The sequence below is a fragment of the Dromiciops gliroides genome, chromosome 1, assembly GCF_019393635.1.
Source record: "Dromiciops gliroides isolate mDroGli1 chromosome 1, mDroGli1.pri, whole genome shotgun sequence".
Lineage (NCBI taxonomy): Eukaryota > Metazoa > Chordata > Mammalia > Microbiotheria > Microbiotheriidae > Dromiciops > Dromiciops gliroides.
Window position 1 is genome coordinate 654878900 of NC_057861.1, and position 27931 is coordinate 654906830.

Consider the following 27931-nt stretch of genomic DNA (forward strand, 5'->3'; position numbering starts at 1 on the left):
ACCTGAATCCAATTCGTGGCCAAATCAAGACATCACCCATCACCCACTATTTTATCCCAATGTCATAATGTCACTGGTCCTCTTTGAAAACAAAGGACAAACAACAATATTTATACAGTATATAGCTAGTTGTACATATTGTTTGCATGTTGTTTCTTTGAGGGCCGGGACTTGTCTTTTTGCCTTTTTGTTGTTGTTGTTTTCAGTGCTTAGCATAATGCCTGGCTCATAGTATGCACTAATAAATATTTGTTATCTGACTACTTAATTATGGGGAGGTCACAGACAAGATTGGAAAGGACAGAAATCTGTCCTAAGTTTCTAATGCTCCTGGATCAACAAACCAGGATGATTTTCAGGGAGCCATTTCTCTAACAAAGATCAAAGAAGGCCTCCCCACACCCTATAGAGCCTGAAATGTAATCTAAAATTCTCTACTTTGTCATAGGTCTGAGATCTATTGATTAGATTTTGATGAATAAGTATCCTCTTTTAAATTGAAATTCCTTTGGGAGGAATAAGGACTATGATTATTCATACTTTCTGTGAATTCATTAAATTACATAGCTTTTCTCTGAATATCTACCTGAGATCAGTCATTAAGTAAACAGCCTTTGTTAAATGCACTCCATCCTGAACCGAAATGCCTATCATTCCTTTATTTTAGAACTCAAAACTATAAATAAAAGTTTATTACCTAAAAAAACCCCACTAACTTGAATCTTACCTTCCACTGTATCAGATGGTGGTGTAAAGACTTTATACTATACCACTGTAATGAATGCCCCCTGAAAACCAAGGGAGAGGTTGCTTGGACTTTACACAGTTGTCTCAAAATGCTGAGGCTGGCCTCAACATCACCTCTAACACTTTGTCTTTCACTACTGGGGAATGGCATTGGAGATCATGAAGGACACACCAGCTTGCAATAATCAGTCAATGCCCTCTGTTTCATGTTCTTTGAGATCCTCAAGGGTCTCCCAGCATTCCCTCACCAGGTTCATCTAACACCTTTATTTTCTCAATAAGCTGCATCACTGACTTTATATGCTTGGGTTTGGAGGCCAAAGTATTTGCACTGCACTTTGGGGGCATAATTGCAACACAAAACATGAGTTTTAAAGGCAATGAAAATATGTAATGAGGGAACTCTTGCCAACTGTAGCCACTCCACAAATTTGGCCTCACATACTTACTAGCTGTTTGTCCTTGGGAAAATCACTTAATCTCAGTTAACAACAGGGTTGTTAGGAGGATTCAATAAGATAAAATTTGTAAAGTACATAGAACAGTGCCTAGCACATAGTAGGTGCTATATGAATATGAGCTCACTTAATTTTTATCTTGCCACTGATATCCAGATTTTTCTATGTTCCTGCATTCTAAGCTCTCTGTCCGTACCTTGGAGGAGGAGCGTTGAGATTTAGTTTACTTAGGAAACAGAAGCAGAAAACACACAAGCAAACAAGGACAGAACTTGAAATTTGGCTATTTAATTGCTTCTACTCACACACCTACCCAGTTTCAGCTTTCCACTGCCTCCTTCCAGTGATTTGCCTTTATTTCCCTGGCCACCACTTTTTTTGTCCATTGGTAGTGTATTAGATAATAACAAATATAGGACTTTTTTGTTGTTCACAACTTCTAATTTCATTGGTATAGGGAGCTCCTGGTGAGAAGTTAGTATGTTAAAGAAGCAAAAAAGACTTATAAGGGGACTGTGGAGCATGACCAGATTGCCTAGAATGGGGGAACCCTAATGGGGCTTGTCCCTTCCCTGCTATCAATACAGATCAGTGGCTGTGCTGTTCCAGTTTTCTCTGAGGCATTGAGGAGTACAGCAAGTGTATTTAAGAGGCAGGACTTTGAGCTTAGGTAGTCCTTCCTTCAAGTCCACTTGGTTATCTGTGATGCCTGTCATGTATATATGTATGTGCATGAATATGCATATTGCATGTGTGCATGTATATGCGCACGGTGTGCCTTTGTATGTACGCATACATGTAAGTATGCACACATGCATCTGTACACACATACACAGATGTGGATGCACATGTGTATATGTATTTGTATACGCACATGCAGCTGTGTACGCATGCTTGCATGTATGCGCGGCCACACATACACGCACACCTGGATGCATACATGTATATGTATACTCATGGTGCATATACAAGTATGTATGCGTATATACATATACATATCTACACACACATGCACATCCAAGGACAAACACATAAGTGTGTATGCATACTCCACATCTTTAGTATGTACACACTTAGTCATCTGAGTACTCGGCACTGTCACTTTTGCTCCTGTACTTTATACAATGAATTAATAGAATCATCACAACTCTTGAATTATGAAATTAGCTCTGATAGGATTTAATTTGCCCTCTTAAAATTGCTGTTAGTGTTATAAAAAGACAACTATATTCATAAGCCTGTGATTGAGAAAAAATAATATAAAAATTTTTAAAGCCACAAGTTATAAACAGAACATGATGCAGAAGCTTTTTAAAGATATTGGACCAGTTGGTTTCTGAGGTCTTTTACAACTCTAAATCTTCTGACCTTTAGATCCCTTGTGAGGTTAGGTCTTATCCCATTTATGCATAATTCATTGTAGGGGGGCAGCTAGGTGGCACAGTGGATAGAGCACTGGCCCTGGAGTCAGGAGGACCTGAGTTCAATTCCGACCTCAGACACTTAACACTTACTAGCTGTGTGACCCTGGGCAAGTCACTTAACCCCAATTGCCTCACTAAAAAAAAAAAAGTATCTCATAATTCATTGTAAAAAGTGAGAGAGCAGCTGCTAGAGTGAATGGAAGGATTCCCTAGAGTTAGGAAAAGCTGAGTTCAAATCTTGTCTCTGACATATATACACTGATTACGCTACCATGGAGCTGTATTGGTAGAGAAAGTTTCCACATAAGAAAAAGATTTCCTGAGCCTTAGGCACAATGGATAGAGCACTGGGTTTAGATTCAGGAAGATCTGACTTCAAACGCAACTTTAGACACACACTAATTGTGTGACCCTGGACAAGTCACTTAATCTCAGTTTCTTTAACTGTAAAATGAGATTATCATATGAGATAATACTAGCAAAACTATTAGTATGGTGTCTGGCACACATATTAGGTTATACACACACACACATTCTATAACCCTGATGAAATCACAGATCTGGACAGAAGAAAAAATATTTAAATGACTTAAATGGAAAGAATAGCATAAATTCCTCTTTTCTCTTATGCTTTGTATCAAGAAGGATTATTTGTTGACTAAATAGATTATTTAAAATTTTTTGAAATTAACAGAAACATGAGAGTTGCCATCTGTGAGAAGCTTAAAGGAAATTTTGGGAATGCAAATAAATGCACCATATAAATGAAGACCTGGGTGAGTGAGAGCAAACCTTTTGTCTTTGTTTCTATCACAGATGTGAAACCCACTCCTTGAATGTATTGACATTCCAAATGTCTAGCAGGTCTTATGTACTTACCATGGAAAGGGAAAGGAATAATTAATTTGGATTAATGTTTTTTTTTAAGCAATTTAAGTTTCTTCATAGCATCTTACGTAAATAACTGGAATCTTTATAGGGACATTCTGTTCCTAATTATCTTTAAAATAGTCTATGATATAATCTGGTACTGAACAATCTTGATCCCATTCCTGGAACATCACGAACAAACCAAGATATGCCTGATAGAATCTGAAATTAACTTCATCTTATAACCACTCATTAGTATTTGTCCAAGAGACCAAACATAACAAAGTGCTTCCCTTGCTCAAACTACCAGGTGGAATCTTTCCAGGATATAGCTTTTTAAAAATACATCTTTTGGGGGCAGCTAGGTGGTGCAGTGGATAGAGCACCTGCCCTGGATTCAGGAGGACTTGAGTTCAAATCTGACCTCAGACACTTAACACTAGCTGTGTGACCCTGCGCAAGTCACTTAACCCCACTTGCTTGTTGCTTGCCTCTCTCTCTCTCTCTCTCTCTCTCACACACACACACACACACACACACACACACAAAGTTGTCAAGCACTTGTTTTGTTTTCCCCCTTACCCAACTCACAGGGGAAAAAAGTAAAAAGAAAGAAAGAAATATAGAGTACAGAGAAAGATATAGAGATATGATATAATCATAGTCAAGCAAAACAAATTTTCTAATTGGCCACTTCCAAAAATGTGTTTCTCATTCTTCCTATTAATCAGTTATCTCTGTCATGAGGTAGTAGGCATTCTCCTTTATCAGTCCTCTGGAATCATGGTGGATCATTTCATTTGTTCAGAGTTCCTAAGTCGGGCAGCTAGGTGGTGCAGTGGATAAAGCACCAGCCCTGGATTCAGGAGGACCTGAGTTCAAATCCGACCTCAGACACTTGACACTTACTAGCTGTGTGACCCTGGGCAAGTCACTTAACCCTCATTGCCCCCCCCAAAAGAATCCAACAGAGTTCTTAAGTCTTTTAGGATTGTTCTGAGTATGACAATATTTTCAACAGAAGCATACATTGAAGCATGAAGTCCAAACTCAGGTTCATGATAGGACTTCCCTAAGAAAGGAAGAGCATAGTAAACAGGTGAGTTGATTGTTATTAGACAGCATTACATTATATTTCATATATCCAAATTTTGGGGTGGTACACTGGTTTTAGAGTCAGAGGACGTGGCATCAAATTCCTGTTCTGCTACTTACTAGCTCAGACAAGTGACTGCCTTTCTGGCCTCAATTTTCTTATCTATAAAATAGTGGTGAGGTGGTAATAGGTGTTGCTGCTCTAACTGGCTTCCAATAACCCTTCTAACTCTAGATCCTAGGACTCAAAGAATAATTTCTACTTAATAAGGTAGATAGATAAAGATGTCTATCTATCTTTATCTATACATCTATACCTGTATCTATAACTCCATTTTACAGGAGATGGAATCATAAAGAGTCAAATGACTCACTTCAGAGTTACAGAGCAAATCAAAGTCTATAGTTCTCTAAGCTTGAACTCTGTCCTTAATCTGGTTACATCATAATATTGTAGCTTTGAGTGTCAGTTCTCTTTATTTGATGTGTGACATTGGGCAAGTCATATCTCTTCTTGGAATCTTCATCTTATTCATTTAAATTGGGGGAATTGTTCATGGTGTCCCATGTAACAAAGGAATTACTTTTAAGTAGATAGTTTTGTAAATGGAGCCCCACCATTACATTCACATACAAATGGGATGGACTAGATGACTTTGTAACTTTCCCATTCTATAATTCTATTACTTTTATTATCACTCAGTAGTTAGTTGTATGTTATATACAGTTAATGTTACAATAGGCTTTGACATTATTAGGAGCATGATGGATAATATTTTATTTTCTCTTAAATTTAGAAAATATATAGATATTGATGTAAGTCATAGGAAAAATGAATTATACTTAAAGGTACTCCCTATGCAATAGGAATTTAGAGTCAGAAGTCCCGAGTTCAAATCCCAGCTTTTCAGCCTACTCCAGTCCATTCTTCACTCAGTTATCAAAGTACTCTCCTAAAACAGATGTCTGATGATATCACTCCTTTACTCAATAAACTCTAGTGGCTACCCATCACAGGATCAAATAGAAAATCTGTGTGTCATTTGAAACCCTTTATAACCTAGTGCTACCTTTCCAGTCTTCTTATACCTTACGTCTATTTCCCTATTCTGAAATCCAGTAACATTGGCCTCCTTGCTGTGCCTTGAATAAGTCATTCCGTCTCCCTATTCTAGGCATTGTCACTGGATGTCCTCCATCTGGAGAATATTCTGCCTCCTTATTTTTGCCTCTTGGTTTCCCTGACTTCCTTCAAGTCCAAGCAAATGCCCATCTTTTACAGAAAGCATTCTCCATTCCCTTGAATTCTGGTCCCTTCTATCTATTGATTATTTCTGAATTACCTTGCATATAGCTTGATTGTTCATAATTGTTTGCATGGTTTCTCCTCCATGAGATTGTGAACTCCTTGAGAACAGTGATGGACTTTTGCCTTTGTCTTTCCTTGGTGTAGTACAATTCTTGGTACTTTATGTTAATTGATTTTGGGCAAATGATTGGGAACCTACTGTATCCTTCCCATTCTTCTTATAGTTAACTATCTTTTAGAAAGTTTTTCTTTATGAAAATGAAATTACCTTTCCACTACTTCTAGAAATTATTCCTAGTTCTGTCTTCTGGTGGCAAGTGGAACAAGTTTAAATCATAGAATTCTTTGCTTCCCTAAATCTGACAAAATCTAGTTTACTGACCTGACAAGCAGATAAATTTGTAACTAGAAGACCAGGTTTTGAATCCTAGCTTTGCAGCTTCATAGCTGTGTAATCTTGGGCAAATTACTTCATTTATTTGATCCTCAGTTTTATAAATTGCACACTGAGGTGTTTGGCTGACAATAAAAGATGGGAATAGCCAATCATCACTCTGGAAAAATAGGTATTCTAATAATAACAGTGTTGTTGAAGCTGTGAATTAGTTCAACCATTCTAGAAAACAATTTGGAATTATGCTAAAAATGTGACTGAGATGCTCATACTCTTTGCCCCAGAGATCTCACTGCTAACCATTTATACCATTTGACTAAGGAGGTCAAAGACAGAAAGATAAGTCCTATGTGCAACAAAATATTTATAGTGGTACTTTTTATAATGGCAAAGAACTGGAAACAAAGTAGAAGCACAGAAATTAGGGAACAGATAAATAAGGTGAGGTATATGAATGTAATAGACTATCACTGTGTAGAGAGAGATGGTGAATAGTGAATATAGAGAAGTGTGAGAAAACTCACAAGAACTGATACAAAGTGAAATAAGTAGAACTAGGAGAACAATATATACAATGTCTATAACAATGTAAGTGAAAAAAACAACAAAAGAATCAAAACTCAATGCCATGAGATTATAATAACCAAGCTTGGCCCTTGAGAATTAAATGAGAAAGCATCTGGTACATAGTAGTTGCTTAATAAATGCTTATTCTCCTCTCTTTTTTGGAAGAAGTTTGGGACTATAAGTAGGGGACATTATATATTATATTAGATCCAGTTGATATGTTGGTTAGTTTTTCTGATCTACTTAAAAAAATAAAAGCTTTATTTTTAATTCATTGTAGAAGGGATGGCTTATTGACTAGGGAAGGGAGGCAAATCAATTTGGAAATGAAAGAGAAGTAAAAAGTAAAATGTCTCTTCCACTTTGAAATCTAGTATCCTTTGAATAAGTCTTCTCTTGTTCCTACCTTTCTCTCCAATTCCTGGGTAATGATTACCTTCTCCTTCAGAACTCATGTAGCACTTTGTACCTTTCTAAGACATTTATCAAGTGAAGTACTGTGTTGAGATTTTATGCTCTTCCTCCGGACTCTAATTTTCTTGAGGGCAAGAAATATATCTTATCTAGACTTTGTAACTCCATAGCACCCAGCATCCTGTTCTGCACATGATCAGTGCTTAATAAATATTACTTTTATTGAACATGTTTTTTTATAAATTCAAAATAAGCCTCAAAACAAATAAACTTCCCCCTTGCCTATTGAAAATTGTTATAAAAATACTTATTACAGACAAACATGCTTTTACATTTTCTGATTCTTTTACTTACTGGTAAAAACTTTTGTTCACATTAGAATATAGTTGATGAAGAAATTTTCATTTAATTATAAAATTGATTGGTTTAGTTTTTTCATTCAAGGTTGTAATTCTTTTTGTCTTGCTAGAGAAAGATTTTGCCTTTCCCTTCACTATGTTAAGGGCTAAAATTCTAGCTAAACTGTCTAAAATATCTAATGAGTGGTCGCCAATAAATTATAAGCTTTAGCAAGAGTTAGACTTTTAAGCATTTATTAAGGAGAATAAGAATTTGGTAAAGAGAGAGAGAAAGGCCTAGATTCCTATCTATTAAAGGGAGAGCACATTTCTAGCTCCCTTCTCCGCCAGAGTCCAGAGGAAAAAGCAGGGAGACTGAGCGCCAGTCTCTTCCTTCCTCCTCCCACTAGCTCGCGTCACTTCCTGACTCCTGGTCTTGCCCTCAAAGACCTTCCCTTCATGGGCAGAACTCTTCTACAGTAAGTATCCAGCAGGTGGCGTTATTCCAATCGTTACAACTACTAACTAGCTACTTAAGGTATGTCCATCTGCCTACTGCTCTTACTCATTTTATATACTTAGAATTAAAGATGGCATGAGCTCTATTTATCTTAGAGATTTCCTTTTCTTTGTGATACTGTCATATGTAAAATTATTTGGAGCATCAATGTCAACAGCTCTCCAATTGAAATAAAATAGGACTCTATGGAAACCCATATCTAAGGAATTTCGTGCCTCTAAAGCTGGCAGAACTCAATTTGCTGATTTGATCTTCAGAGATAATTGGTTTTGCCATAAATATGATGTTCTAAGACTGACTTTTCAATTGTTACCAGTGTGTTCTCTGATTTGTTTAATCATTGTTCTATTTTTGGGTTGATTAAACTTATATTTTAACAAAAGGTTATTTTGACCAAATTTGTGGAGGTTCTAATTTAAAATAAATAGAAATAAAGATTTAGGTTTACAATTTATTTACCTTTTGTGTCATTTTTTGGTTGGTTGTTACAGCTTAGTCTTCTAAATGGAGTGGAACAGAATAAATCCACTTGCTGTTTTTCAGCCACAAAATGATGCTATTAACCAACCAATTCAATCCAACAAGCATTTATTGAATGTCTAATCTTTCCAAAGTATAAGCTTTGTCCATAGGGGTGATATATTTAAGCTGAGCTGTACTATCCCCCTCAACTAATCTTCCATCATGTACTTTTGAAATGGCTAGCCAAGGTTAAAAGGGCAACCTGGCTGAGGAACAGAGTGCTTTCTCTAGGCAAAACTAAATGGTGGGTAAAGTCATTGAATAAATGAGCTTGAGCTCATAACACAGTACTTTAATCAGCCCAGACCTAGCTAAACCATATATTCAGTGGATAAACTACAAGTCTATTGAGTCTACCCGGGTAATAACTTTCTGAGAAGACAATGAATCATTGAGAACTTGGACCCCAAATCTGTCATTCAATTAATATTATTCTTGGTCCTAGATTTCCCAAGGTCCAGTTTTTTCAGCACTTTAGGTTTAAGAACTAATCACTGGGAAAGGATAAACTGGTCTTTGCCCTAGGGCACTTAAATGTAGAGGATGCTAATAGCACATACCCTCCATCAGCCGGTAGAACAATTGAGTTTAGCCTCTACTTAACAAGAATTAGTCTACATAGGAATTTACCAAATGATTCTTCTTGATAATGTAGCACACCAGGTGAGCTTTTTCCAGGTATGGGAAAGCCCACTCTGTTCCTGAACCAAGCAGCAGTCTCTCCCCAAAATCCAACCAAATGGGTCTTCTAAAATTTATGATGCTGGAGCACCAGGATTAATTGTTATGGATTATTATCATCATCATTATATTATTATTATTAATGGTTATGGATCTTCCTACTCCTCCCTCCCCTTTCCCCAATCTATCCTATCTGCCAAGTGACACTAGGTGGTATAACAGATCATTAGATTCTGAGCTCCTTGAGGGCAAGGATTGCCTCTTGCCTTTTTGTGTATTCCTAGGGTTAATACAGTGCCTGACACATAGCATAAAGTAAATAAATGCTTATTGACTGACTTTTTGAGTGATGGACTCGCTGGTCCTGGACTGAGGAAGACCTAAGTTCAAATCTGGCTTCAGACACTTAGTAGCTGTGTGACCCTTGGGCAGTCACTTCACCTCTTCTGCCTCATTGCCTGCCTTTGTCTTATTATTAACATAATAGCATATCTCTCTCATGATTGGTGTAAGGATTAAAGGAAATAATATCTGTAAAGTGCTTAGCCCAGTGTCTTGAACATAGTAGGCACAGAATAAATACTTTCCCCCTTTCCTTTCTTCTTCATATCTATACATGCACATGTACATTTTGATCATTTAGTTCCTATGACAATCTTACATATGCTAATCAAATAAATAGATGATTTGACTGATAAACCAGAATGTCAACTTGTTATTTTATAGGGAAAATAAGAGCTGCACATAAAATGATCATCATCAGTTGGTTGGTCCACTCTTTTGAGGAAGAAGTAAATAAGTTTTATTTAATATTTTTTCCAGTGACAGGGTTACCAGGAAACCAATTTTAGATTAGAACGTTGCTTTGGTGAGCTCAGAATTTGAGAAGAGGTCTCTGGGAAACATTGCTTTCTAGGATAGCTTAACACTGGTTGGTAATTTACTTCTCTGATGAGATATTTTGCATAACTTCTGTAGAATACCTCATTAGCTGGGTGCTGAGAACTATTTATAACTACCTCTTCATTGTCCACTGGGTGACTGTCAACTTTAGCTCTTCAGAGACTGTTTATTTTGGAGTGCCTGACCATAAAACCTCAAAGAAGACCATTGATGTTAGAAAGATAGGTTTCTGTTTCACGGAGAAGCTTGGGGTTCTTGAAAATCCTGGACAACTTTGCAAAGGCGAACCAAATTGCTTTCTTCTACCTGTACAATTTGAGGGCCAAGTCATTATACGTATGTATATATATTAGAGAGAGAGAGAGAGAGAGAGAGAGAGAGAGAGAGAGAGAGAGAGAGAGAGAGCATGTATTCCAGATTTATGTATTAGTATTTGAGTTCTATAAGTCATAAAAGCACTTATATGCATACATATGCCACATACATCTAAGTTACTGATTCTTTAAGATGTGAGCACTTTGGTTGTTGGAAGGGGCAGAAAAAGTACTTTTATACAACTTAGAAATACATTAATTTGGGAAGAATGAAAGGTAATCCCCCTTTCAATAGTGAACAGTTTGGTGGCTGAGACAGAAAAAAAACTTTTAAAAAACCCTAAAAACTACTAAAATCCATGTATAAAGAAACTTACTTTTCAGATAAGTTGTGAAGAGGTTGGTTGTCAAAAGGAGCGGAAAATGAAATTTATATAACTTGTAAGGGAAGTACTTGTGGCTAAAAGGAACATTTGTGTATTAAAAACTTATAAGATGCAAGTGTGAAGAAATGGTTTTCAGAGACTGTATGTATAAGAATCAGTTTGAGGCCTGAAAAATGGCCAAGACTATAGGGAATTGTGCTCCCTCAACTCATTTTCATGTAAATTGATTTTTTTTTTAAGATTTAAGAGAGCAACACTCACAAAATGGTAAATCGAATAATTGTTTGAAGATTATGGGAGGGTAAAATAAACACTGTTGCTTTTATGACCAAGAGGAAAAAGGTGGATCTTGAGTTTTTACCTTTAATAAGGTTATTCACTGAATACCAGGACACTCTCACCTGGGTGAGAGCTTCTCAAAGGCACTTTTTCTTCTCTGTTGCCCTTTCTAATTTGAGAGGAAAAATCAAAAAAGGGAGAGACAGGTTTTGCAGCTGATTTGCTGGAAGATCAGACAGCTGACAGTAAATTAGACAATACAGCCTTGGTTGGGCCCTGAGGATGCAAGGGATCAGTGAGTAAGGAGTGTGCAATGGAAAGATGTCTTGAATATGGCATGAGGGGAACATGGATTTCATATGAGCTTCTTAGTAGCTATGTGGAACTAGCTGTGGACAAGTCTATATCTTCCTCTTTAAACTCACTCTGCCTCCTAATTTACTTATTTCTATAGAGAGTGCTGCCATTCTTCCAGTCAAAACCTAGGAATGATCTTTGGCCCTTCACTCTCACTCACCATTGTCCAGTTGCTAAATATTGGTGATTTTGTATCTTTCACTTTGGCCTGGATCTCTTCATTTATCCAGCTACTACCCTAATGAAGGCTAAAATAATCGCTCACAGGGACTATTCCTGCACCTGGAGCCTCTCCCTTCTTTAATTTACCTTAGGCAAAGCTGCCAATTGGTATTGGAAGGGGAAAGATCTAACCCCTTCATTCCGATGCTCAAGAAGTCCCAATAGTAACTCCAGTAGCTGCTAGGATTAAATACAAACTCCTGGTAGACTTTAAATAAGCCCTTCACGAGCAGCTAGGTGGCACAGTGGATAAAGCACCAGCCCTGAATTCAGGAGGACCTGAGTTCAAGTCCAGCCTCATACACTTGACACTTACTAGCTGTGTGACCTTGGGCAAGTCACTTAACCCTCATTGCCCAACCAAAAAAAATAATAAGCCCTTCACAATACAGTTCCTATCTTTTCTGGTCTTTCCTACTTCCTGCAGTGGTTGGGGTTCCTTCCCTGTTTTGGATTTATATAGTATATATTTTGCATTTAATTATCTGTATAGACCTTATTCCCCTGAAGTAGAATGTAAGGGCAGAAACTATTTTTTGTCTTTGTGACCTCAGTGACTAGCATAGTTCTTAACACATAGTAGGTGTGTATTGGTGTTTATTGAATTGAATCAAAAGATGATTCCACTCTTTAGACCTGTAAAATGATGATCTCTGACATATCTTTCTTTAAAAAAAAAATAAACATTTTAATTTAAAGTTTTGAGTTCCAAATTTTATCCCTCCTTCCCTCCCTCCTCCCTCCCCTCTCCCCTCCCTGAGGCAGTAGGCAATCGGATATAGGTTATACATGTACAATTATGTAAAACATTACCACATCGGTCATTTTGTATAAGAAAACTTGAATAAAAGAAAAAATGAAAGAAAGTGAAAAATAGAATGCTTCAGTCTTTTTTCGGTCAATATCAGTTCTTTCTTTGGAGGTGGATGGTATAATTCATTATTAGTCCTTTGGGATTGTCTTGGATCCTTGTATTGCTGAGTATAGTTGTCATTCACAGTTTTTCATCAAACAATATTGCTGTCTCTGTGCACAGCATTCTCTTGGTTCTGCTTAATTCACTATACATGGGTTCACACAAGTCTTTCCAGGCCTTTCTGAAATCGTCCTGCTTGTCATTTAATATAGCGCAATAATATTTCATCACCATCATATACCACAGCTTGTTTAGCCATTCCCCAGTTGTTGGGCATTCCTTTGATTTCCAATTCTTAGCTACCACAAAAAGAGCTGCTAGAAATATTTTTTGTACAAATAGGTCTTTTTCTTTCTGGGGGGATTTGACGTCTCTTTCTAACTAACAAGAATTTACAAACTCTGGTGGTATTCAAACTTCCTTCCCCAGGATACTGATTCAGAATAGTAGGATCATAGAGCCTAACGGCAGGGATATCAATGACCCTCGAGTTCAGTCTCCTTCATTTCACAGATAAGGAAAGCTACCTACTATGTGCAAGATAGTGCACTAGGTGCTAGGATATAAAGACAAAAGAAACTGCCCCTACCCTAAAGAAAAAAAGTTTCTTTTTTCTACTGGAGGGACACAATGTGAACGCAGATAAGTAAATACAAAATAAAGTGAGGGAGAGACCATTAATACCCAGCGGGACAAGGGATGGCTTTCCCTAGGAGGGAGTACCTGAGCTGAGCTGTTAAGGAAAAGGAGCATTCTAAGAGAGGGAAGTTGAGGTGAATATGCATCCTAAGTATGCAAATGCGCTGAGGCTGGACCAGAAAATACCTGAGCGGAGCCAGGTGAAATAAAGCCTGTAAAAAAGAATGGAACCAGAATGTGGAAGGAGAGGAATTGGGAGTGAAAGTGAAAGTGAAAATAGGAACCTAGGCTAGCAGAAGCCACCTAGATCCAGGAGCAGCTCACTCGAGCCTTAGGTGTTCAGACTCCAAGAACTCCGCCCTCCCCCTCAACCTTTGACCTCTGGCGAATCCTCCTCCCCAGACTGTAAGGCTTCCGAGATCCGCAGGAGCAAAAACACTCGCCAAGAACCAGGGAAAAGTGAACTTGGCATTCCGACCCGACAGTTCTGCCCCAATATCCGTGCGAGTGCGTTTACGCGTTGGTGCCCACAGTTATTTTGTACGCCTCTGTTTGCATCGGTGTGGACGTGAGTGTACCTACAGACACGTCCATCCCTCGGAAGTAGCCCCTGAGTCCCAGCCCGAGCAGTATCCAGCCTTAGAGCAGCACACCTGCTCCTTCCTCCATCCGGGGCTGGGGGCGGGGCCGGGGGCCTGGGCTGGGGCTGGGCGTCCCGCTTCCCCTTTAAGAGGCCGGATTAACCTTCTCTTGACGTCAGGGTGTCTGTCTCTGCACCGCGGAGCGGAGCCTCGGATAACCTGCTCACGCCGAGGGAGGGAGGGAAGGAAGGAAGGAGGGAGGGAGGGAGGGAGAGAGAGAGAGAGTCAGGGAGGCAGAGCTGCTGGCTGCAACTCGCGGGGTGCCCGCCGAGAATACCCCTCCTCCCCCTCCCTTTTTCCTCCCCCGCTTCGCTTCTTCCTCTCTCTCAGCAGCAGGCCCCCTCCCCCTTAGCCTCCCTATCCCTCCCGGGGATCTGGCAGCGGCCGCCACCGCATTCCTGCAGCCGCCCCGCTCAGCTCCGGGAGCCCCTGCCACCGCAGCCCTAGGCAGCAGCAGTAGTCGCCGCCGCCGCCGCCGCCGCCGCAGCAGCAGCAGCAGCAGCATCTTGCATCCCGGGCTATTTCCCCACCATGTCTGTGGCTGGGCTGAAGAAACAGTTCCACAAGGCTACTCAGGTAAGGGGCACTGGTAGAGCACAGGAGGATGCTGGGGTCGGACTCGAGGGGTCAGGCTCACTGCTGGTCCGACTGTCAGCTGCATTATACATCCACTCCATTCCCCGTTTCTGTCCCCTGTCCCGGAGCTGTCCAGGAAGCTTGGAGGCGTCCCTGGGGGCTCCTGGAGAAGTGATGCAGGCGGGGAAGGGGACGGCTGGGGGTGAGGATACGTCAGCTACCTGTGGGAGCAGGCGGGAGTGCGTGTGTGTGTGTGTGTGTGTGTGTGTGTGTGTGTGTGTGTGTGTGTGTGTGTGTGTGTAATTGAGTGAGGAGAGAGGGTATAGAAGGACCCTAGGTCAGGACGCGCTGAGTTTGCAGCTCTGGCTAAGCTAAATTAGAAGGAGGAGGAGAGGTGGTCCACAGAAGGGGATGAAGCCCCATGCTCCCTCTGCTGCTCTGCCATCGCCCCTTGTTAGCTCCCCTCACCACCTGGAGGTTGGCTCTGTTCTTCAGAAGGTACTTCTTGGTTGACTCGGGAGCTCTTGAATAAAAGCCTTTGGGAATTGGCCCAGCCCGAGGGTAAGGAGGGCATTGCTGGCTTCTACTCTTCTGGGATCACTGGAAAGAGCAGATGTTTTCCCCACCCCCCCCTACCCCAGTATAGTGTGCGTGATTCTTCCACCCATGTCCTCTTCTTCATAGGGTTTATCTCTTTCCCCCTAGCTATGGAGTGAGGTGGTAGGGTGCAAAGCATCCACCTTGGGAGAATTCAGGTGGAGAGGGGGCGCTGAGAGGTAGGGAATGAGTCCTTGGATTCACTCTGCTGGCTGTACCAGCAGCATCCTTTGCATTATTGAGCAGGTGGAGAGAGGGACAGAGGGAGGGAGGGTGGGATGGAGGGAGGGAGGGAGAGAGAGAGAGAGAGAGAGAGAGAGAGAAGAGAGAGAAGAGAGGGGGGGGGGGAGGATGATGGCAGCTAAGATGGGCTCTGCACTGCAGCCTGCAGCTCTCCCCACCTTCCCCATCCATCCCTCTTCCCTTTGCAGTTTGCTGCTGCCACCACCCCTGCTGTGGTTTAGGAGTCGTGATTTTTGGTCCCCACGCTTCCCGCCTTTTCTTTTCTCCCTGCTTGACACCGGGACTCCCACACTGGCACAGCTGGAAAGGGTTCAGGGAAGAGGGTAAGGAAAAAGCAGGGCCCGGGCCTGGACCCTGTGAGCCAATGGGCATTAAGAGATCCCTTTTCCATGTGCCTGAAAGGAACTGAAAAGATGATGCAAAGTCTCTTCTCCAGTGACCTTGCAGTGTGATGTACCTAAGTGATACTTTTGTCTCTGTCCCAGGAGTAGTCTACAATGAGCAGATGCCCTGGCTATTACTCTTCTGACGCCCACAATTCCAAACTCCCTATGGTGCCAGCAAAGAAAAAAGTTAGAGAGTCAAAACTTGACTTTGCATATTTTGAAGGGCAAAGAGAATTCAGTTCCAAAGGTTTGTGTGGGACAAAGGGAAATATTTCGTGCCTGAGTTTTATTAATTGTTCATCCCAGGCAATTGCCTGGATCCAGTGAGATACATTAATAAAAAATAGTGAGAATAGCACTCAGAGTTGTGTCTTCTTTTGAGATTTGACACCCTACTCTCCCTTTAAAGAGTCTTTTGAGATATTTAAAAAATGGTAGTTAATATCTAGCTCTTTTAAAAAGTAGAAGGGTCTCTCTTTGAGAAAGTTGGATCCCCCTTTCCTACCAAGATTAGATTTGCTCCAGCTAATGAGACCTAAAATATATAGTTTATATAATAAAGTACCTCCCATTTTTGTGCAACAGAAGCATGCAAGAGACTCCATGTCTTTGTTCTTGCATTAATACAGAGAATTTCTGCCTTACACTCATACATATTTCCCCCATCTTTTTTTTTTTTAACCATTTCATATTGGAAGCCAACTTGACTCTTGGACAAAATGAAACTACTATTCCATTAGGAGAGGCCTTCTATTCTGAGAGTATGTTGATCTATTGCAAGGGCCTCCCTTTGCCTATTTCACTAGTAAAGAAAATGCAGTCCTACTTGTTTGGAGTCCACCAAACACACTTTCTTCCTGGAGCATATGACGAGTGAGTGCAAATGTGAAAACCTATGCATACTTCAAATGACATTCCTGAGACCTCCTGACCAAAGGTTCATTTTTAGCAACAATTCTTTCATTTCTAAGGAGTTTAGGTTGGCTGCAGCCCAGGTAAAAATAGCAAATTGCTGCCAACTTTCACAGCCTATCACGGAGTCTAGAATTTGGGTTTTGCTGTATCATGCTAGAGATAGAGTGGATTTTAAAATTTAATAACAATTATTTCCATGCAGGTAACCTGGTGTAAGTAAATCAATATATGAACATCTGGGTTTAGAAAGATTACATTCTTATGTATGTGGTTTATTTGCATTAGAAACAGTGTTTTAAAAATTACCGAGCCAGACTAGTATACTTAAAATATGGTTCAATTTTTAAAAATTGATTTTTTTTGCAACTTGGTAGTAATACATCTATTTTCCAGAAAATGAGGTACACATATATGTCATTTTAGTGAATTTAGGTTATTATTCCTGCTGTTGTAGGGATAAATTTTTTTTGTTTGTTTTAAAGCTCATACCCATTAGTCAGTAGCTTTGTGTATAATTAATATGTCATAATCACATTCTCAGCTTTAGGAAAACAATTATCATTCTTTTCCTTCATTACACCCTCTTTAATCTTATTATTTGATGCTTTCATCATACTTTATGTTCTATGTTATATCTTGGTACTTTACTTAGATGCACATTATTATGTAAATCTGTTAATAAATCTGCTGTTGATCTTCTGAGATTTGAAAAACTATTAAGGTATTTGACTAGAGATATAATAAAACCTTATTCAGGTAATCAGCCTCCCTAAACTCAACCATGTTCAAGATCCCTCATCTGGAATATTTCATGCTTTATTGGGTCCTGTTGAGTAAGTGTATCTAATTAAGTAGTTAGCTGGCTTTAACTCCTCTACAGTCTTTTGTGGGGAGGAGGGATTGGGGAAAAATCTCTGCCTAAAGAGTGGATTATATTCATGCTTTTTGGAATTGATCTTCCTATTATTTGATTTTTGAAAACTTCCCTCCCCTCTATCAAAGAGGTGTTTGTTACTTTTCAATTTACCTTAAAACGTTAATATTGTTTGAAGAATTTAAAAACATTCCTCAAGGTCAATATATATATATATATATATATATATATATATATACATATACATATATACACACGCGTACACACACACACACACACACACACACACACATATACATATATTTTAAATCTGGATTTAGGAGTGTCTGTCTTGTTTAGTCAACAAGGATTTGTTAGAGACTTACTTTGTGCCCGGCACTGTGTTTAGCCCTGGAAATACAAAGAGAAATCAGATAGGGTCTCTGCTTTCCAGAAGCTCACCTTCTTAGGAGGGAAAGAGGGAGACAACATTTTAGCAAATAAGTGTGTACAAAATACCTACAGTAAGTGGGAGGCAATCTGGATGGGGAGGCTGGGGATCAGGAGAGTTATGTGTTTTGTTTTGTTTTCTTGGTGAGGCAGTGGGGCTTAAGTGACTTGCCCAGGATCATACAGCTACTAAGTGTCATGTGTCTGAGGTCACATTTGAACTCAGATCCTCCTGAATTCAGGGCCAGTGCTTTATCCACTGCGCCACCTAGCTGCCCCAAAGGATAGTTATCTTGCAGAAGATGCAATTAATCTTGAGTCTTGAAGGAAGCCAAAAAGTGGAGATGATGAGGGAGATGGTTCCAGGCATGAAGGCCATCAAGCATTTGGAAGTTGTGTAGCATGGTTTGCTGACCACCACTGAACAGGCTGGTGGATTTCCAAACAAGTTAATTGGCAAAAGTTTTCAAGGATGACAGGCTATATTGCCTTTTTCTAAATTATCCTGGAAATCTTTAGTTAAGTGCCTTTTGGGGTTACCCGACCCTAGAAAGACATGTGTGTATCCTAGTAAAGTTTAGTTAAAGGATAGAGAAGAGAAGGATGAAGAAGGGCAGTTTTACGGGTGGGGAATCTAAAAAGATGCTCAGAGAATCTAAATTCCTTGAAAACTATTTTCACTTTTTTTGTCTCTATCTCCAGCAATAAAGGTAGTACTTACTAAATATTTATTGAATAAAATATAAAATACAGTAAGAGAGATGACAGGGATTGTTTCTGCCCTTCTTTGTATTCCTAGAACTCAGCACAGTGCCTGGCACCTAGTGAATACTTGATTTTTTTTTTTGATAGAGAGGACAGGCAGCCAGCTTGTCCAAAAGTGATTTCTATGGGACCTCTCAAAGGTAGCTAAGACAATGTTGACTGGAATGTTACAAAGATAGAGAATATATGAAGGGATTTGATCTTTTCCCGACTCTTTCCTTTTTTTTCTTTTCTGATCCTCTCACTCCTCTTTCTTAGCTCTCTCTCCCTTTATGCCCTTGTCCCTATCCCAATTTTGTGGTCCTGGCTTTTTGAATGCCACATTCCCAGTATGTACTATTCCCCAAGAATCCACCACACTTATCTTGTGCATGTAGTTGGTAATAATAAAGATTTAATAAGGACTTTAAAAACAGGCAGCTCTCCTGCTTATACTTAGATGCAGAATATTATTGTGAAGTCCAGTCAGGAGTCTTTTGCCTAATCTGTTAAGATAAAAAATAAATTTTCCATTAATGCCAGTTATTTCAAGAATGTATCTTACTAAATATGGAATCTCTCAGAATACATCATAAATGTAGTATTATGGTTTTTTTTTTTTTTTTTTTTGGTGAGGCAATTGGGGTTAAGTGACTTGCCCAGGGTCACACAGCTAGTAAGTGTTAAGTGTATGAGGCCAAATTTGAACTCAGGTCCTCCTGAATCCAGGGCCAGTACTCTATCCACTGCGCCACCTAGCTGCCCCTAAATGTAGTGATTTTGTGATATTTTAGACCAACCTTTGTTTAAGAAACCAAAGGAGGTGATTGACATATGCAAGATTGTAGGTACAAAGTCTAAAATGCTTAGACAAAAATTCAAGAATTATCAAGTACTTTAGAAAACTTCATTTTGAGGTAAATGTAGTCTGTTAGTTTAATTCACTTCAAGAATAACAATATGATGAAGTAGAAAAAGCACCGAATGGGGAGGCAGGATTCTTTGGAATCCCAGCTCTACTACCTATGTGACCTTGGGTGAGTCACTTCATAACTACATATCCTATAAAAGCAGATATACTGGACCTAAATCATAATCCTTTAGAAAGTGCATATATTGAGTGCCATATGTGCAAAATATTGTACTGGGTGCTAAAGGAAGTGCAAAGATAAATAAAATGTAGTACTGTTTTGAGGAGTTTGTAATTTATTTGAGGCATAAAGGCAGCTATAAATAACAGACACAAGGCAACATGTAACAAATTGATGAGTGGTAAGGGTTTAGAGGATAGAGAGATTGCATTTAGCTGGAAAAATCTAAAAAAGACCCAGAAACATAGAATGTAGGACTTGTAAGGGAATTAAAAAGCCATCTAGTCCAATTGTCATGTGAAAGCTAAACCTCTTCTTCAAGTATCTACGATCATTCGTTATGAAGCCACTCCGTGAAACTCTCCAGGGAAAGGAAGCTCAAAGCCTTACGTGACGGACTATTTCATTTTGTTTGGCACTAGTGGTTAGGAAATTATAATTTTTCCTACCTCCCTAATGGGTAACTCCTACCCATTAGCCCTTTTGCTGTTCTCTGAGGCCTAGCAAATCCAATATATTCTCAATTCTAAGTAGGGACAATTCATTTGATGGTGATAATCATGTTCCTTCTAAGCCTTTTCTTTTCCAGATAAACATTTCTTGCTATTTTAATCTATCTTTGTATGGCATGATTCTAAGCCCCCTCACCATCCTGATCTTCGAGCTCTGGATAGACTCTCATTTGTCAATGTGTTTTCTAAAGTAGGACGTACAGGACTGTCAGAATAGTCCAGATGTGGTCTCATTGGGGTAAATTGCCTCTCTCATTCTGGGTACTATACTTACAGTAATTCAATTTAGGTCCATGTTAGATTTTTCTGTCCATCTCATCACACTGACTTCCTGAACTTACAAGTCAAATAAAACCCCCATATTATTTCTTATATTAATTGGTTTCTAGTTACAGTTTTACTATTTTCCATTTCCTCTTTTTTAACCCAAGTATAGGACTGTACTTATTAAGTTTTATATATTTTTAAATATTTGACCTGATGGGATATTTCTGTGTGTCAATTTTGCCATCAAGTCTATCGGTTTTTTCTCCAAATTGTGCTGTTTGCAAATTTGAAATGCTAATCACCTATGTCCTTAGCCAAGTCATTGATTAAAAAATGCTGATCAACACAAGTTGAAGGACATAGCCCTAAAGCATTCTCCTAGAAACTAAGCATCTAAATTAACATTTGATCCATTAATATTCTCTAGGTCTTTCAACCAGTGACTATCATTAATTCCCCATCTATTTTAGAATGTTAGAGTCAGAAGAGAGCCAAGAGACAGTATAGTCTAAGCCCCTATGTTTTACACATGAGCTAAGTAAGAACCAGAAAGGTCAATGGAGCAAGACTTGTAACTGCGAGTCTATTGTTATTTTCCTGTATTTTATCCATGGGGCAGCTGGGTGGCACAGTGGATAGAGTGTTGGCCTGAAGTCAAGAAGACTCATCTTCCTGATTTCAAATCTAGTCTCAGACACTTACTAGCTGTGCTACCCTGGGCAAGTCACTTAACCCTGTTTGCCTCAGTTCTTCATTTGTAAAATGAGCTAGAAAAAGAAATAGCAAACCACTCCAGTATTTTTGTCAAGAAAACCTCAAATGGAGTCATAAAGAGTTGGACATGACTGGAAAATGACTGAACGATGACAAATCTTATCCACAGGACTGTAAATAGATTTAAACCTGGACAGGGACAACAGAGCCCACCTAGTCTATTCTCATTTTACTGATGTGGAAACTGAGGCCCAGAGAAGTTGTGACTGAGGTCACACACATAGTAAGTTTAGTTGGGGGAAAAGATCAGGGAACCAAGTGAACCTCCTCCAACCCTGGATTAACATAATCATGGAAGACAAAGGGCAGATGACAGAAATAAGATAAAGTTTGAAAACAAAATAAGTTTAAAAAATTCTTTAATCAAAGTCGATGGAATTAGAGTACAGCTAATTCCATACTTTCTGGTATAACCAGGATTAACCAAACCCAGTGGCTCTTTAAAAATAGAGATACCCTCTCCAAAAGGGCAGATGAGGTAGAAGATGGCTCTGAGAAAGGTGACTTCTGGGAGTGGAGAAGAAAGTCAGCCCAGGCCAGCTGTGCTTGAGAGGAATAGGCTCAGGAAGCCCAGGTGAGTCATCTGCCCAGCAGAGAGGCCAAGGGGGAGCAGCATAAGAAGGAAAAGAATAACTGCTCTATTGTAATGCTAGAGGGAAGTGTGAGTTGTCTTGGCTACTTTTGTTTCCTATATGTTCCTCTCTACCATGTAATTTTTTATTTTTTATTTTTTTTGTGGGGCAATGAGGGTTAAGTGACTTGCCAAGGGTCACACAGCTAGTGTCAAGTGTTTGAGTCTGAATTTGAACTCGGGTCCCTGGGTCCCTCCTGTATCCAGGGCTGGTGCTTTATCCACGGTGCCACCTAGTGGCCCCTACCATGTACTCTTCCTAGTCCACCAATTTTTCCCACTCACTTGTATTTGTATGTGTATTTGTAGCAGAGTGTGTACCAGGTTTGCATGTGCATGGGTTCTCTTAAGATACCCTCTCTCTAAATGACTTTGTGCTAAATGTCTTCTTTGGCTAACTATTAGAGATAAATATTCTGGTGGGGATCATGAGCTGTAGTTGTAGTCATTTATACCCACAAAGTTCCTTGAACTTGGGGTAGTTGGCTTCTAGGGGACACAACATGTAAGTGTATGTGGAGGGCACAGTTAAGAAGGGGAGCTACATAACCATTAGGGATGGGATGAGGAAAGGTTTTGTTATATGCCTTGCTGAAACCCAAGTCTACTATATTTGTGATGTGCCAAGTCTATTAACTCTTCCACAAAAGGAAATGAGGTTAGCTTTTCATGACTTGTTTTCAATGAACCCATGCCTGGTTCAGAATAATTACCATCTTCCATTCTAAGTACACACAAACCAATTTTTGAACAATCTATTCTAGTCCCCCCCTTCCCCCCCCCAACAATGGATGCCAAACCCACTGGCCTGTGTATACACATTTGAAGAATCTGTCTTCTTTTTCTTTTTGAAAATCAGGACTGTGTTTACCCAACTTTGGGTCTCTTTTATTTCCCACAATCCCTCAAAGATGACAGATTGTGGTCAATAATCAAACAAAATGTCTAGTCCTCTGGAATATATAGTTTTTCCAGGCCAGGTGATTTAATTTCACTGAGTGAAGCTAAGCTGCTATGTCTGAGCTCTCAATTCTGCACTTAGAATGATGGGTCAGAGCCTCACACTGACAGGTTCAGAGTGGTAGCTTCAGGCAGATCTGAGAGTCTTCTCATTGACTCCCATAGAAAAACTGACTCCTGTTTCTGGAAGTGATACTAACTTTTTCTACAAGATCGCAAGATGTCAAAGGAAGGGACACATGGGCACACCATTCCCTTGGCTACCTCTGCTGCTTGGTCCATCAGGGAAGAGATATTGACACGTATGTCAACAATAGGCTCCTTGGAGTGTTAGCTAGGTCTGAATCATTTTGTGTTCAATCCAAACTGCCTAAAGGCACCATTGACAGCCAGTAACTCTTTCCTCCTTAAATATACTTATTAATGCCACTCCTAATGAAGGCCCTCCATGGCAGTCTCTGGTGCTTTTCTTAGCCATAGCACTGACTGAGCTAGCTGCATCAGCCTCACCATATTCTGGAGCCATGATGAAGTTAGCTTCTCCAGTAACAGAGCTAAACCTAGGTGTTACCTTACCAACTCCTCACTTATATTGGGTTTCAGAACCCTCTTAACCACTTTTGTTCTAGACTTCCTGGTTCCTTCTTGGTAGAGAAAGCAGTGGGGGAGGGAGAAACCTCATGGATAAGGGTAATTTGAATAAAGTAGTGAAGACTAGGAGGAGAAACATTCCCAACAACCAGATATAGAGAGTGGCATCAAAAAGTCAGGAGATAAAAACATCTGGGCCATGTGTGAGGAACAGGAGTAACCCAGTTTAATGGAACATTATTAGGTTAAGCATTATAAAGTGTTATGAAGTAAGGCTAGACTAACAGTTTGAATAACATCCTGGAGAGCCTTTCATATGAAGCTGAGGGGTTGGGTTTTTACATTTGTTCATTACTGGGGAGTGATGGCAGGTTTTTGAGCAGTGGAGTGAAGAATCAAAAGTGTATTAGGAAGATCAATTTGGCCATCTGTGAAGGATGACTTAGGTGACAGAAGTTAGAGGCAGAAACATTTGTTAAGGAGGCATTTGTAATAATACGGGGAAGAGATTCATGAAGATTTGGATTAGTGTGTTGACAGTGGGAACAGATAGGAGGGAAATAACATGAAAGCTGAATTGATAGGGCTTAGTCATATATTCGATGGGGAAAAATAGAGGAACTGATGATGACCCTTTCTAGTCTGTGTTCCAGAAAGATGATATATATCATAAACAGAAATGAGAAGCTAGGAAGAAAATCACATTTAGGGGAAAATATTATAGGCTTAGTCTTGGCCATGCTGAGGTTTTGAGTTGTTGATGGAAATTAAGGGGGCAGCTAGGTGGCACATTGGATAGAGTACTGGCCCTAGAGTCAGGAGTACCTGAGTTCAAATCTGGCCTCAGACATTTGACACTTATTAGCTGTGTGACCCTGGGCAAGTCACTTAACCCCAATTGCCTCACAAAAAAAAAAAAAAAAGAAATAAAGAAAAGATACAAATGACCATGCCCAAAAAATCTTGTAGGAAATTAAGGTAGGGAAATTCATTGGGCGGTTAAAGATGTGGGTCTGGAACTCCAAAGGGCTCTGGTTAAAAATCATTTTTATATATGAATTAAAGTTGATTCTTTGGGGCAACACATTAGCTGGATTTGATTTACTATATATAGCTGAAAGTATATACAGCTTCAGTTTTTTTATTGACCATCAGGCTATTCTTTTTCCCTATAAGCAAAACTTTTCTGATGCTAAATAAATGTATACCTTCATTCACAATTTTGGTTAAGTATGTTTTGGAAAACACACTTGCTTTTCAGATTTTTTTTAAATTTAAAAACTGCTCCTCTCACTTTGTTGCAAACTGATCTCTCATATAACTTTGAAAAGAAGTGAAATTTTAACTGTTTCTTTGTTTATTCTAAAATATTAATAATGTCTTTATATAATTTTTTTTTTTTAGTGAGGCAATTGGGATTAAGTGACTTGCCCAGGGTCACACAGCTAGTAAGTGTTAAGTGTCTGAGGCCAGATTTGAACTCAGGTACTCCTGAATCCAGGGCTGGTGCTCTATCCACTGTGCCACCTAGCTGCCCCGTCTTTATATAATTTTTAATATTTTTGTCATGATTACTGACAAAATTAAGTTTAGACCCCCTGTTTTCCAGAGCTAAGGCCCAGCAAGTAAGCTGTACCCTGAGCTTGACAGGACAACAATCCTTTGCAATCACACTCTGGATGATCTTACCCCCTGGGCTAGTCACATAATTCACCAGGTGTTCTTTGATCAAAGGCAAGCACTGGACAAACTCAGAAAGTACTGCAATTAATCAAACTTGTCCCATGCTTGCTGCTCCCTCATTGTCAGGGCTACAACTCACTGAGCAAAAACTAGTATAAGTATTGAGACCCCACTAGGGGGTGGGGTCCCCGGCACATGTGTCTATAGCTCCTTCTTGCTTGCAAGCCTTTTTTGTAATTCTGAAAATAAAACTTTACTTAATCCCTGACTCTCCTGTCTCTGGCCTGTTCTATTTGGCTCTGGCCATTCACAAGTTGGAGGCTGGTTCCATCCAGTTGGCAATATATAGCACTGCACTCTTACCTAGCCAGTTAGATTATTTGTAGCACATAGGGTAGAACAAATGGGTGCAAATACATTAGTAATAAGGTATTATAAAGAAAGAATTATATAAGCATTTCAAAAGAGAAATGCCTTGGGGAAAATATGAGATGGTCATGTAACAAAAATAAGGTATAATTGATGATGGTATGCCCCACTGATTTCTACCCACAGTCAAGGGAATGAGAAGAAAGCCCCCATTCCATTGGTTGGATTACTCCCTCATCCCATGACAGATTTATGGGAGGATGAAATAGACAAAAATTGCAAAGGATGGGAAGCCATGGGTTGAAACTTGCATCAATAAAGGAAAGATCTCTTATTGCTATGACATTAGAGGCCCATAGCAGTACTGAAGGATGGAATAATGTGAACAAACACAAAAGGGGTTAGCTTGATTTCCCTTCCCCCTTGGAGGTAATTAGCTTTCTTTTTTTTTTTCTTTTCGTGAGGCAATTGGGGTTAAGTGACTTGCCCAGGGTCACACAGCTAGTAAGTGTTAAGTGTCTGAGGCCGGATTTGAAGTCAGGTACTCCTGACTCCAGGGCTGGTGCTCTATCCACTGCGCCACCTAGCTGCCCCGGTAATTAGCTTTCAATGCTTATTATGAGTAATGCTTATTTCTTGCAGTTATATTATGAATACAACACTGTAAATGGATGTTAAGACATCTACCTAGAAGTGTTAGTAAAGTAATTCCAATTTGGTGCATTTATCTCTGTTGTTATTAGTTTATGCTTATTGTATTAAAAATTACTTTCCTTTCTGCAGCTTTTGATGCTGTTGATTACTCTTTCCTACTTGATACTCTCTTCTCTAGGTTTTTAGGACACTCTTTTCTCCTGGTTTTCTTCCTACCTATCTGACTGCTCCTTCTCTGTCTCCTTTACTGGCTCCTCCTCTAGGTCATATCTTCTAACTATACAAATATCTCAGGGTTTGGTCCTATGCCCTCTTCTCTTCCCCTTTATACTCCTTCATTTGGTAGTCTCATTAGCTTCCATAGATTTAATAACCATCTCTATGCTGATGAATCTCCTGCCCCAGTATCTCTGCTGACCTCCAATCTCACGTCTCCAACTGCTTCTCATGCATCTCAAACTGGATGTCCAGTGGACATCTTAAGCTCAATATAACCCAAACAGAATTCATCATCCTTTCCCTTAAACCCTTCCTCTCACCTTCTCTAGTACTGTGGAGGGCAACACCATTCTCCTAGTCTCTCAGGCTCCTAACCTAGGAGTCATCCTGGACTCCTCTTTATCTCTCACTCCCCATATCCAAACTGTTGCCTAGGCCTGCTGATTTCATCTTAGCAAGATCTGCAACAATTCTCAGATAAGCTCCATTTTGTTCTTTGATACTGCCACCAACTTGGTGTAGGCCCCAATCACCTCACACCTTAACTTTTGAGATGGCTGGTGGGTCTACCTGCCTTTAATCTTTCCCCTCCATTCTGCCACTAAAATGGTTTTCCTAAAATGCAAATCTCATCAGCTCACCTTCATAATCAATAAACTCTAGTAGCTTCCTATTGCCTACAGGAAGAACTACAAAATGCTCCATTTGGCATTCAAAGCCCTTCATAACTTAGCCCCCTACTACCTTTCCTGTCTTACCCCCCAACATGTACTCTTCCATCCAGTGGCACTGGCTTCCTGGCTGTTCCATCAACAAAACATTTCATCTCTCACCTCCAGGCATTTTCTCTGGCTGTCCCCCATGCTTAGAATGCTCCCTCCTCCAGTTCAGCTTCTAGTCTTCTTGGCTTCCTCTAAGACACAACTAAAATCCCACCTTCTACAGGAAACCTTTCCTAAACCCTCTTAATCTCAATGTTTTCCCTCTTTTAATTATTTCTCATTTATCCTGTAAATGGCTTGCTTTGTATATATTTGTTTGGTTATAATGTCTCCCACTAGATTGTAAGCTCCGTGAAGGCATGGACTGTCTTTTGCCTCTTTTTGTATCCCCCCTGCTTAGTACAGTTTCTGGCACATAGGAGGTGCTTAATAAATATTGATTGAATAATCTCAGATAAACCCTACAAAGGCCAACACTTGACCTACTCTGCTGTATAACTCAAAAAGAAGAGGTTGCCTTAATTTCCACTCTACACATCATTTTCAGGACCTCTCTCATTTGGAACTATGACTCTTGGGACATGTTTATGCATATAACTAAATTGGGACTTTTTGATTTCTGTTGCTTTTGGCCACAGTAGTAGGCAATCAATGGGATTACTTTTAGAGTTGTTCTGATTGGGTACATGAGTGTTGTT

General features: G+C 39.7%; 1 protein-coding gene across 1 annotated transcript in view; it reads left to right on the forward strand.

Moving 5' to 3' along the window:
* Positions 1–14180: 14180 nt before the first annotated feature.
* Positions 14181–27931, forward strand: part of SH3GL2 (SH3 domain containing GRB2 like 2, endophilin A1) — a 239276-nt gene continuing 225525 nt past the window's right edge. Inside the window, exon 1 of the mRNA XM_043977810.1 lies at positions 14181–14572. Within this exon, the coding sequence (XP_043833745.1) occupies positions 14528–14572 (45 nt within the window). The 5' untranslated portion in view covers positions 14181–14527. The remainder of the gene's footprint in view (positions 14573–27931) is intronic.